The sequence below is a fragment of the Mandrillus leucophaeus genome, unplaced genomic scaffold (assembly GCF_000951045.1).
Source record: "Mandrillus leucophaeus isolate KB7577 unplaced genomic scaffold, Mleu.le_1.0 Scaffold148, whole genome shotgun sequence".
Lineage (NCBI taxonomy): Eukaryota > Metazoa > Chordata > Mammalia > Primates > Cercopithecidae > Mandrillus > Mandrillus leucophaeus.
The window spans coordinates 4,808,508-4,822,327 of NW_012101454.1; the positions used below are offsets into that span (position 1 = coordinate 4,808,508).

Here is a 13,820-nt window from a genome sequence, read left to right on the forward strand (position 1 = left end):
AGTCCAGATCTTCTTTCTAGAAAGAAGTTGATTAATCTTGTAAGAAGATTGTTCAAGTTGATTAATCTTGTAAGAAGTTACAGTAAAAGAGAGTTGGTTGTAAACATCATATATATTTACATATATACATATATACATAGTTCTATTTCAAGTGTTGTGAAAAATAGCACTTGGATCTGGTCCTTTCATATTTATTTTCATTTGTTGCTCATAAAGATACAAGGTGGTCAGGAGACTGAGGCGGGTGAATCACCTCAGCTCAGGAGTTCGAGATGAGCCTGGCCAACAAGAAAAACACCATCTCTACTGAAAATACAAAAAAATTAGCTGGGCCTGGTGACGTGCACTTGTAGTCCCAGCTAGTTGGAGGCTGAAGCAGGAGAATCACTTGAACCCAGGAGGTGATGGTTGCAGCGAGCCGAGATCGCACCACTGTGCTCCAGCCTGGGTGACAGAGTAAGACTCCATCCAAAAAAATAAATAAATAGAGTAGATACAAGGTGGATTTATTTGACTCTTTATTCTAACCAGAAAGAACAAGCAAAAACTATATTTGTCCTTTTCATTCCATCTAGAATTTTTGCTACTTACTGGCTGTCCAGGCTCACCAACTCCAATGGGTCCTGGAGCTCCCGGTCTTCCTTCTTGGCCTCTTTCTCCCTAAAAGAAAGAAATAATAGAATGAAATCTTGAGATTTTAAATAAAGAATAAACATAGCACAAAGTTATCTCGAAATTTCAACAAGGATAAATAGCGAAATAGACAAAATTTGCAGATTCATAAAGGTAAAAAATTCTAGACGAAGAGAAATAGCTCTAATTTAAGTGAACAAATTACCCTAAAATGTTTATTATCTCTTCTTGTCCAAATGTAATTCAGCATTTTCAGCTTTCACAAAATACTGTGTAAGAATTGGCAGGACACACTGTGTGGCAATGCATTTTGTTACTGAGCTGACTAAGCTGACAATGCGTGTGCTGTGCCCTGTCCTCTTGCCACCATCCAGGAATGTCACCCCTTCCTTGTCCCCACTCTATCCTACTTCACCTCTCCTTTAAGCTCTTTTCAGACTTCATCTCTTCCAGAAAACTTCTCCATAACTCTGCCAACATAAACTCCACCTTTCCTGGAGTCTCAATGTGCTTATTGTTGAAATGCTATACATGGGGATATTCAATTACATTCAAAGTACACTGTTTTGTACTGCTTCCTATTTTAATCCTGCATCAAAATCTTACTGTCACAACCACTTAGAAAAGCTATTCAAAATAGGCACTTCTGCTTTATTATATCCTGCATAATGTAGAGCCTCACAGGATGGATGTTCCTTCCTTTCCTTTCTAGTTCTCTATAAACCTCTCTGCCAACATTGACCTATTCATTGCCGCGGCCCTTATGATTTCTGCCCCTTTATGCTTTTTCAGTGTGAACCATGATTGCTGATGTGTTAAGCTGTTTCACTTACCAATAACATATTTGCATGTAAATGTTTAAAGTCCATGAAAACTCAACAGAACTACATGTACCTTGGTAAAAGGGTGGGTATTTGGAGACAAGTAAGTTTTTCATTCCAACAAAATTTTAAAATACATTAATTATTCTTGTGGTAACTGCCCCTGACAAGCACATTGCTGTGTCCAAGCATATAAAATGAAGTAACTTCAGGAAGCCTCCTTGTGTCTATTGGGTTTAGGCCAAATGGAGCTCAAATCACAGCTCCCCCAGGCCCTACAATAAATTCAATAGTCATCAATGGGCAAAAAGACAAGTATCTTTACCTTAATACCTTGCTGTCCAATTCCAGGAGCTCCTGGAGAACCATAAGGACCAGGAGGACCTGGCTCACCCTGGAGGAAGAAACAGTGACATCAGTTATATGTTAAGTCAACTCAATAGTATTGATTAAGCAGCTCTTAGATGTATGCTTTTGCAATAGGGGCCTTGAGAGCAACAACAAATCTAGTACATCGTGCCTGCCCTCAATTTTTTACAATTCATCTGGAAAGAAAACACAGACGCAAGATCAAATTATCCACTAGGTACAGTAGTCACAGTGTCTGGGTCCTCAATACTTTTAGGAGCCTGCAAATATGTTCCAATTGTAATTTTTTGATTCAAAATAAAAATAAACATAATGACTATATAACAATGAATCCAGCTTGCATTCATAAATATAATTTTTAAATATTTTTATGGAGGAAGGGGCCCACAAAGTCAAGTGTTTTCAGGAGTCATAACAGGCATAACGTGGCCATCACTCATTCATTCACAAATATTTAAGTGCTCTGGAAGACATATTTTGTTTCCTCCCCTGTGGCTGTCCTTTCTCAGCTTTCCTTCCCTGCTGATAAACCCCTAATTGAGTCAGTCAGTGGGCAGCTGTTCTTTGCTCTCAGAGGTGTAGTATGAATGATCATTGGCCTAATGCAAGATGGGAATCTCCTTTCCTTTGTCACTGATTTATCTCAGTTGGTCACATGGCTCAATTCTGACAAACGAGATGTGAAGGACCTTACTGGATGCAAAGGAGAAAACAGCCTCTGCCTCTTCTTTCCTACATAGAGATGTGATAACTGTCTTGTAACTATGAGGCAGCAATCTCTAGGACAAAAACCAGCAGTTGAAGAGGCCTGGCTCCTGGATACCCTCAATGAGCAACTGATCCAGTCCTGGACTACCTGTCTTCAAATATTCTGTTTACTCAACAGCAAGAGTTCTTATGATTTAAGCCACTATTATTCAAGATTTCTGTTACTCAAAGTTAGAGCATTTTGAAATAATAACAGCCTATGATGTGGCAGGCCCATAATAGAATTGAGGCATTTTAGAACTAGATGCGACCATTGCACTCAAATCCCTACATTTCACAGGTGAGAAACCTGAGTCCCAGAGAGATTACCTGGCCAGCCCAAACTCACACCTGAGTACCACTTACACAGTTACAGCTCTTTAGGTCTCTCGGGCTTTAAGCCCTGTAGCATGATGATAGGGGAAGGGGAGTGGCTATTGACTCCAGTTCCCCTTCTCATAATATTATTTTTTTCTGTTTATCAAAATAATATGTGTCATTGTAGAAAATGGTCATGTATTAAAAAGCATGCATGCAAAGAAAATTTTAAATTACCTATCTATAACTATTAATACTATAAAATTGTGGTATATTTCCTTCCAGTTTTTTACATTCACACATGTACCTTTAATTTATGCTAAGGAAGATCTCTGAACACTCTTATGTTTCAGCTAATGAATATTTGCTATTTAAAATTTCATTCAACCCAAAGATTTCTCTCTTCATGCTTTCACTAACCAACAGTAAAATGAAACAGGAAAGTGAAACAAGCCTTCTCTGAGATGATGGGAGATAAAGGAATTTTCAGAAATATTAAAGTCTCAATTCGCCCCAGAAGCTTGTGATTTTGGAAGGGACACCTAGTAACCAGGGCAATGTTCTGTGGATATAGTAAAGACATTGCTTTACTTTAAGAAGTCTGTAGCAGATGTGATGGCTCATGCCTGTAATCCCAGCACTTTGCGAGGCCAAGGCAAGTGAATCACTTGAGGTCAGGAGTTCAAGACCAGCCTGGCCAACATGTTGAAACACTGTCTCTACTAAAAATACAAAAAAAAAAAAAAAAAAAATTAGCTGGACCTGGTGGCATGTGCCTGTAGTCCCAGCTACTCGGGAGGCTGAGGTAGGAGAACTGCTTGAACCCAGGAGGCAGAGGTTGCAGTGAGCCAAGATCACGCCACCACACTCCAGCTTTGGTGACAGGGCAAGCTTCCATCTATTTAAAAAAAAAAAAAAAGTCTGTTGACTTTGACCAATTGCAAAAGGGAAAGAGAAGGGCTAAGAAGGGTCAGAGTCAAACCAGCTCCCCAAAAGATATGCCCAGGCTCAGGGTGATTTAAAACAAAGGAATCCTGCCTCAAAACGAGTCATCCACATTTATGATCCTTTGATATTTAAGTGGATTGAATTCAAAAGTACTTACTGTGCATCCTGTTGCGTACAAGTCAGTCTGGCAAATATTTTTTCCCTTAAACTCCTAAGGTTGTACTTGTTTTTCTATATTAAGTTTTTTGAGCAGCCAGGTGACTGATATTCTCATTTTATATGCTTTTAGCCGTGGAATTTATCTTGCTTCACAATATCAGACATAAAAGTTCTCACTAAATTTGAACTTGTTTACTTAATCTCTGTCTCTGTCTCTCTCTCTCATTGTCTCTTTTTTTTTTTTTTTTTTTGCCTCTGTCACCCAGGCTGGAGTGCAATGGCGTGATCTCGGCTCACTGCAACCTCTGCCTCCAGGGCTCATGCAATTCTCCTGCCTCAGCCTCCTGAGTAACTGGGATTACAGGCGCCCGCCACCACTCCTGGCTAATTTTTGTACTTTTAATAGCGATGGGGTTTTGCTATGTTGGCCAGGCTGGTCTCAAACTCCTGGCCTAAAGTGATTAACCTGCCTCGGCCTCCCAAAGTGCTGAGATTACAGTCATGAACCACTGCGCCCGACCCGTTTACTTAATCTCACAGTTTAATCAAGTGCTAGAGAATATTTAGCTGTCTAGAGATTCCAAATTTTCGCTTCCAAATGCCTTTTTCTTATAACTTATGCTCCCCATTCAAGTTGGTATCTCCTTGTCAGTTATACAGGTCACATGAGAGTGACTGTCTCTATCACTCAGCAAATGACACCAGGTACTTGCTATGTGGAATGCCATGAAGTAAAATTCAAAGACGCTGAAGACATAGTTCCTAAACTTAAGGGACCAGCTTGAGAGATAAAACATACCATTTAAAACTAGGGTGTGAGATAAAAAACTACATATTCGGTACAACATATACTACTCGGGTAATGGGTTCACTAAAATCTCAGAACTCACCACAATATAATTCATCCATATAACCAAAACCACTTGTACTCCAAAAACTATTGAAATAAAAAATTTTAAGTATGTATATATTACATAACATGTATATATAATACCATTAAAATACAATAATAACATCTACCCACTGTTGAATTTGGCTGACTAAAAAAATAATAATAATAACAATACAAGGCCCTGAATTCACTTACTCTATTCATTTTTTATCCCTTCTATATGTAGCATTGGTTCTGTAATGGGTCAGAAGGCATCTAAATTATATATTTGGTAGAGAATTTGAGGATTTTTTGAGTAGTGGAAGTTCTTCCTTACTTGGTACTTATCTGATGTTTGATCAGAAACAAACCAAGAGCCCAGGCTGATGACAAGAAATTTGTTTGGTCATTACCTTGAAATGTATGGACCAGGAGAATCAAGAGTAGAAGCAGCTCTCTTACCTTAAGCCCATGAAATCCCTTTAGTCTTCATCAAGTACCAAGAGCAACTGAGCAATATCTTAATATTGCTTCTCAAGGGAGTTACAGGGATCTGAAGACTACAGAGGGATTGCTCTCCCTTACCTGAACACAGCCCCTTAGCAATGTAGCTTCACATTTCACTTGCTTAGATTTATTTCTCAGGAGCCTGATATCTCAAGATAGGATCCACAAAACAGTATTGGTCTACAGGTCATGTTTATTCCCTTCCCATTTCCCCTTTTTGTTTCCTACAGAGAATCCTGAGGTAGTAAAGAAAGTGGTCCTGACTCTAAAATATGCTGTCTGGGTAAAAACAAAACAGGGAGGGAAGAGTAAGCACTCTAGTCAGAATGATTTCTGGGAATTTGCCAAGATGGCAGAGCCCTGGTAAGACGGCAGACATGATTCCTTTCCTGTTAATATTCCTACCCCAGCCCTTAGCAACACACACACACACACACACACATGCACACACACACAAAGAGAGAGAGATTGCATGCCCAAAAGATTGCATGCCCACAGTACTACTACTGATTTCTCTACTGTACTTTCATTTGTCATCAGAGGCATTTACCAACAGGCAAGTATAACAAAGAGGTCTGGGTTAAAATGAGTAGCCCCAGAAAGAATCTGTTTCTCATTACCTCCATGTCAGTGTGAATGTGTGTGAATGTGAGTGTGAGCGTGTGTGGAGGCAGCAAAAAGTTTAGGTAAACCACCTTGGTCCTTCTCAGAAATCAAGAACACCCATGCTATGGGCTTCAAGAGGACAGGAAGCCAATGTTTAATAAAACCTACTATTTATCAGCACTGCCCAGACATATTACATACATTATCTCATTTAATCTTCTAACAATCATAGGAAATAAGTTTTGGGTTTCGGGTTTTTTTTCAAACTCCTGTCCTCAAGTGATTCTTCTGTCTTGGCCTCCCAAAATGCTGGGATTACAGGTGTAAGCCAGCACACCCAGCTCTTCATGCATGGAGTCACAGGGAATAAAACCATGGCTTTGAATCATTTGGTCTTGTAGAACCTTGGTTCTATCATTTACTAACAATTTGAGCTTTTGCAAGATCTCCATATTCAAAATGAGGATGATTTTATCTGCCTTGTAGCATTGTTGAGAGGATTCAAGATATTGTCTGCAAAACATCTAAGTCATAACCAGTCACACAACACCTGTTTAATATGTAGAGATTTAATTGTTATTCACCAGACCTTTTTTGAGCACCAAACTAATAATAGGTAAATAACAATTTATGTCTATAATTGAATATCAGGTTACCTAATTACAGACATAAATCAGATTGCACCTGCACTTTGCAGAAGCTTACAATCTGGCTGGAGAGACAAATGAATATAAAATAAAATACAAGCATGTGAATTAGCATAATAAAGATATTAACAGAATACATAAGACTCCGAGGCAGAAATGTTTAATTCTACCTTAAGGAATTGGGAAAGTTTCATATAGTAGAGGAGATGTTTGATCCAAACAAAGAAGTAGGAATCATAGCTAATCTGATGGAAAAGAAAAGAAACAAAAGTAAGAGTATGAGGCATAAAATGATGTTAAATGTTCTAGGGACAGTCAGCAGCCCTGTGAGCCTAACAGGCCAGAAACAAGGTGACACTAGGGCCACTGTCTGGAACAGCATGGTCCAATGCAAGTAGACAGTGAGCCACATTTGCAATTTCAAATTCTCTACTAGCCACATTAAGAAATAAAAAAGGTAAATTATAATTAATAAATTTTACTTAACTCAATAAATAGAAAATATTATCATTTTGACATGTAATCAATACTTTTTAAAGTATTAATTATTTTTTACTATCTTTTGATGCTAAGTCTTTGAAATCTGATGTATATCTTATACTTACAGCACATCTCAGTTTGGACCAGCCACATTTCAAGTGCCCAGTAGACACATGTGGCTACCTTATTGGGCAGTGCGGTTTAGAGTGATTAACGAGGTTGAAAGCTCAGGTCAGAACCATGAACAGGACCAACCTTTAAGTCAGGTGGGAGTGGAAGAATACAGAGATGTCTTGTAGGGAGTTGGGGAAAAAGAGAATTTCAAAAAGAGACTCATCATTTCCAAAGACAAATTGTCATCTTTCACTCCCCAATATAGTCATCTTCCAGTGTTCTCCACCTCAGGGAAGGGCACCAGAATCCCTCCTGTGTCAAACGGGAACCTAGGGGTCATTCGTGACACCTCCCACTCCCTCTGCCACAATATGCAATGCATCCCAACACCTATCAGTATGCCTCCTAAATCTCTCTCTAATCCATCCACTTCAGTCCTCTACCACGCCTCTCCAGTCTACAGCAAACTGATAATACCTCTTGTTCAGAGTACAATGAAGTCCTTAGTACTCTACTCGCACCCACTCTAGCATGCTCCAATTTATTCCCTCCACTGCTGCAGAGCAATTTTTTAATTTTAATTTTAATCTGAGTAAAACCTTCTGAGGCCTTTCCGTAAGACAGAGCTCCTTACAAGGCCCTGCCTCTCCATTCCATCTGTCATCAGTCACCTCTTCGCTCCCCACCCCAGCAACGTTGGCTTTTGTTGAATTCCTTGTACTTGCCTTGCTCCTCCTTACACAGGATCTTTGCACAGTCTATTCTGTCTGTCTAGGATGCTCTTACCTCTCTCTTTCATAGTGATTCTTACCCTTCAGATCTTATGTTAAGCAGCATGGCTTCAAGAAGGGTTTTTCTGATAAGATGAAATCGCTATTTTAGTATTGATACCACCAGGTTTTTTTTTCTGAGCATTCATTACAGTTGCAACTTTGCATTGAATGTTCTCCAACTCCTCCCCACTAGACTGTGGGGATGATGCATATGATTTTGTTCAGCTTTGCATTCTCAATGTTTACCTCATTACTATCATTCACTCAATCATCCATGCAGCAAACATTTACTGAGCATTGACTAGGGAGCAGGGGCTCTGCTAGCTGCGGGAGGTGAACAAAACTGGAAACCTGTTCTAGGTTGAAGGAGCTGTGAGTGTAGAAATGCTCCTCTGGAGTTCCCTGTGGTTTGCTTAGGTTTTCAACTAGGAGCAACTGTATATAAATCACATAATGATATCAAGTACCTATTACACAATTTCTCCTACCAATTCACCCAGACACAATTAATCTTTTTTTTTTCTTAGCTGAAAGAGTAATGAAACCACAATGAAGAGGAAAATTCAGCTAAGAAAACCAAATAATATTCCCTATCCCTGGTACTGATTCTAACCAAAAGCAAATCCTTCATTTCCCTAAGATAATACATAAAAAATGGTTATCCAAGACTGAATTGAGGACAGAACTTTACCGTTTTTTGATAATACAATTATGAACAATTTTATCATATTTTCTTAACATTACAAAGATGTTTTAGCAACTTTTAAAAATCATTTCCCAGATATGTATGGCACCAACTTTAATATTTTAAGTTTTATTGCATATATCTAATGCTTTCCAAATGGAAGAAAATGATAGATGAGCATTTTGTAGGTGCAGAATGGTTCAAGTATGGTCAGGATACATTCTCAGCTGAAACTCAGTGAAGTGATAACTGTATACAGAGATTTGGAAGAAAGGTCAAGAAAGCCTCCTTTTGGAAAGGAAGGAAGGAAGGAAGGAAGGAAGGAAGGAAGGAAGGAAGGAAGGAAGGAAGGAAGGAGTGAATATTTATCAAGTACTTGTTAAATCAAGCTCCATTTTTAGCACCAAGTTTCTCATTTCAGAGGAAGTGTTGTGTTATAAAAGGCTTGTTTTTAGAAAATTTATCAGAATAAACTTAGTGTACATTAGTATAAAGACAGTTGTCAAAATACTTAACTACTTAATTAAAATGACCAACACATATGGCACTTACTATGCACCAAGTGCTGCTCTATGTGACTGACATGTATTAACTCATTTAATCCTCACCACACCTCTAAGAAGTAGCTACTATTATTAACTTACCCCATGAATGTGAAGACTGAGTCATGGGGAGGTAAAGTAACTTGCCCAAATCAAACAGCCAGTAAAATATACGACTGGGTTGGAAACCCAGCAGTTTGACATTAAAGCCAGTACTCTCGACCGCTATGCCAAACTGCCTCTTGAAACTTTTCAATTCTTCTTTTAAAGTATTTGAAAAATTGTATGACCGCAGACTACATTCATAGCTTTATTACAGGATGACAAATATAAACGTCATATAATTACAATCTACTCATAACTGAAAATCCATCATATGAAGACAAAGCACCTCTAAAATAAAATATAAGCCAAGAGGAAATATAATTTATCCAAGCTGATGCACATGCTATTTCAGGTACATAAAGTCTACCTGGTTGTTACTTAATGTTAAAAGTAATGTAAATTATAACTGGCAATACTGTGATCAGACAAGGTAAATCTACATACAAACCAGTAGTGAACTGTACTGAGTTTGGAACAACTATTATGTCAAATCTCCAACTAAAATCTTTTTTGAATAACAGCTACTTAGGTAAGAGAAAAAGTCCAGTCCACATACTCTACCTACTTGTGCTTTCTAAAGCAGAAAAAACTCCATAATAACAATGAATTGGTGAAGAATATAAAAAAAATTATATTGAACCACATTTTAGTAACTCTTAACTCATCTTCTAGAATGCTATTGGGTTTAACCACATGAAATTGATAATATGTGATCGTGTTTGGCCTACAAACATGGCAATTCATGTGTTTCAACTAATAGGAAAGTCATACTTCATTATATTTCACAAAATCTAAGAAAATGCAAGTCATTTTCCCTAAAAGGAAGGACCAGTCAGCAGCCCATTAGGAGAGCTTTTGAGAATCACAGCTCTAGAAGACACTGTTTAGAATCCTCCAGCACAAAATGAGTTGCTGGTAAAAATTCAGGGTGGACATGCTCCATTAACCTAAAAACAAGGCCATTGATTTATGAGAGCAGATGAGTGCATATGACAGTGTGATAATGTTTCTTAAAAACTCACCCTTGGAGACTGGCAGGAGGGAAACATGGGGAGTTATTGGTTAATAGGTACAGAGTTTATGTTGAGACAATGAAAAAGTTTTGGGTATAGATAGTGGTGATGGTTATAGAACATTGTGAATGTATTTAATACCACTGAATTGCATACTTACGAATGGTTCAAATAATAAATATTACGTTATTATATATTTTACCACAATAAAAACACCCTTGGAATACAATTAATTTTCTCTGTTACAAACTTGCTATTGCAACTTACTTGAAATAAATAAGGACATTAATGTAATTACAAAGAAAACATTCTGACATCCCTCTGAAGACACTGCAGTGGCTGATCCTGTTCCACATTAGTTCCCCCCTTTGACTATGCATGCAGGTTAGACTCAGCCACTTTGTGGGAAGTGTTGGCAGCATTTTCAGTTCCTTGGTCCATCAGAGCTTTTACCTGACACACACATACACACACACACACACACACACACACACACACACACAGAGTATATATACACCATCTGCTGAGAACCACATGCATCAGCAATTTGGGAATAGAAATCATCTACCTTGAAGCTATTGGCTGACATCCCACATGTTCTGGCAGCCACTTCAAGTTGTCACTATCAGTTGTCTCACATCAAACGAGTTAATAAGCTCATTTAGAGTCTTGGTGGGCAGATGTGTATGTAGGTCAAAGCCTTCTCTACAGCAAGAATTGCTGGATTACTAATGATTCCTTCCCTTTAATTAGGCCCAGAACAGAAATAGCATTTAGACTTTGACATCTCTGAAGGAAAAACATTCACATCGTTTGGCAGCTTGACTATGAGTCTTCATTTAACAGCTATTTATAATTAAAATGGTAAAGGGATTCTTCCTATACACTGAGCAGTCACAACCTTGTTCAAAGTTGTTATCCTGCCAGAAGAACCAGAAAGCAAATTATTGTTTTTGGACAACTAGAAAAGCTGACGTGTTCAAGTACCCTATTCTTAAAATACATGAAGCCAAAAATCCAGTCATTCTGTTAAGAGAATTGTGAACTTAAAACAGTTTTTTGTTTGATTAATTATTCTTTACCAAGAAATATAGGTGTCTACATGTTTTCAGTTGATTTACTTCACTTCAAGTGATAAATTATAAGGAATTATATCCTGTTACAAATCATGACTTTTTAAGTGGTTGAAAGCAACATCATGATGTTAGGAAATAGGTTTTTGAGTTACATAAGAACTGAAATATATCTACACAAGATGCTTGTTTGAGGAGAAAGTTTAAAATTCTTTATAGTTGTTCATATTTGTGATGTTGAACTACTTCCAACCCACAACTGGAAACATTAGTTATGTTTAGTAGGTTGACCTAGCTACTAAGCTAATTTTGAGCCAAACCAAGTACTTAAATAATGACCAAAATAAGAATGTATTTTTAAAACTACTAAATCTTCATTAATGATTTCTGTTCTAATGAAAATATTGACATAGAAAATGTAAGACTCTAAGTTGTACACAAGAAACTGTAAAAAAAATAAGAAATTAAGCCCCAAGTCTTCTTGCCACTTTTAGAAGAAAGTAGAAGTAACACATTGGATTATTTAATGCACAGGAAGCTTTTGATGAGCGGTCAACACTGTCCTGTTTGTCTTTATTATCCAACCATGTTAGAAGAATGGTCAATATTCCTGACTGCTACATCCTTCTCTCTGGTTTTCTCCATGACTCATTGCCATCTCCTTGACCCTTCTACTGAAAGTATTTTTTCAAAGCTTCCCAATGACCTCAATATTGCCAAATTAAGTTACCACATAGGCAACTGCACACGTGACCTGTCTTCAGTATGATACTGTTGACCACTCATTATATTTAACACCTTTTATTCACTCATTCATTCAAGAAATACTTGTTGCTTCATGTAAATGTATGTGAATGAGTGTGCAAAGCAGAATTTTTAAATCTCTCAGATAGTGGTGTTCCTGACCCATTGTTCCCAAATCTTCTGATTTAGACTTTTTAAAAATAGTGATGGACCTGTTCATATCCGTCCAGTTCTTCTGCCAATGATTCCTTTCTGAAAGAAGACTAGGAATGTTTAATGGTATAATACATGGAAGCTCAAAGGAGAGAAAATTGATTAGCACACTTCCAGTTCTCAGAAATACCCACACATGCATTCCTGATATAATATCTGAAGGGAAGACAGCTAGCCCTCTTGCCAAAACCCTTTTTCATAGAACACTTTAAAGAAAACAGGATGTTGTGTAGGGATGTTTAGTATGCTTACAGTTTTAAGTTCAGGGTCTGTACATCTAGCTATTGTTTACTTAATCTCCTCATTAGTATATCATTAACCTGAAAAATATATCCTTTGCTTGGGAACCTCAGAAACTGGGATGGAAACTTGACAAAGTAGGATTCAGAAAAGTAGGGTATCCAAAAACTGTGGTGTGGTGCAAACTTTAGGGTGAACTAAATGTTTCATGTACTACCCTTATCACCCTTCGTGCAATGAACTCTTCTTCAAACATGGTTGTAGTTCATTCACTGATAGTAGGTCTTTTGTCCATTTTGGATGAATGTTTAAGTCATTTACCCTGACCATATCCATTTATTAAACTGGACCGGTCTAGTGCTATTTCTCTATGGATTTTCTTAATATCGCAGAAGCTTAAATTGAACATAAAGTAAGACAAAGTATCATAGGTAAAAGAATGCTAAGTTTCTTACACTTGACTGTACAGCAAGAAAAAACACTTAGGACAAATATCCTGCAGGAATATTATGAATGTCCTAGAGTAGAACAATGGAAGGAGTTAGGAGAAGGGAGGCAATTCATCTTTTAAGATAAATCTATAATATTGCAGTATTTTTTAACTGTTTGAGGATTAGCATATGGTACTTTCCATTTGGAAAAAAACATCAGGGATATCTCCTTGTGCCCTTTAGGCCTTGAAGCTCTAACGCTGGGATACTTCGAAATGTCACCAGCTGCTTCCTGCACATGCCACTGTGCAGTCCCTCCTCCCAAGGCACAAAGAGAGTCTTGGAAAGAGTGGATTTGCATGAGATTTGAGAAGGAAATGCCCTTCAGATATAACCTCAGAAAGACATCAAGAAAATGGCAAAAATTACCTAATATAGGCTGGGCAAACCCAGTGTTCCACTGGGTTGATTTGTTCAAAATTAGTTTTGGTAACTTGTCCTCTGTGATTTGAAAGGCGTACCAATCATGAGCCATTCTTCCTAGTAATTAAAGGCCTTTTTCAAGGGCGAGATGTGATTGCAACCTGAGCCACCATGACAGCCCCATGGAAGGCAGTGGCGTTGAGGTTTTAGGGGTTCAGTCTTTCCTCAGAGCACAGTGCTCTCTCCTGAGTCACAATTTCAGTTTGGTCTCAGGGATAAGGCGTCTTGGGCACCTGTGTGATTATAATTCTGATTTCAGAGACTATTGAGATGTTCCCCTTTTTTTTTTTTTTTTTTT

General features: G+C 37.9%; 1 protein-coding gene across 1 annotated transcript in view; it reads right to left on the bottom strand.

The window, feature by feature from the left end:
• Positions 1–13,820, bottom strand: part of COL28A1 (collagen, type XXVIII, alpha 1) — a 198,752-nt gene that overhangs the window by 149,934 nt on the left and 34,998 nt on the right. Inside the window, exons 12-13 of the mRNA XM_011974720.1 lie at positions 1,780–1,848; positions 592–660 (exon numbers count right to left, since the gene is read on the bottom strand). Of these exons, the coding sequence (XP_011830110.1) occupies positions 592–660; positions 1,780–1,848 (138 nt within the window). The remainder of the gene's footprint in view (positions 1–591; positions 661–1,779; positions 1,849–13,820) is intronic.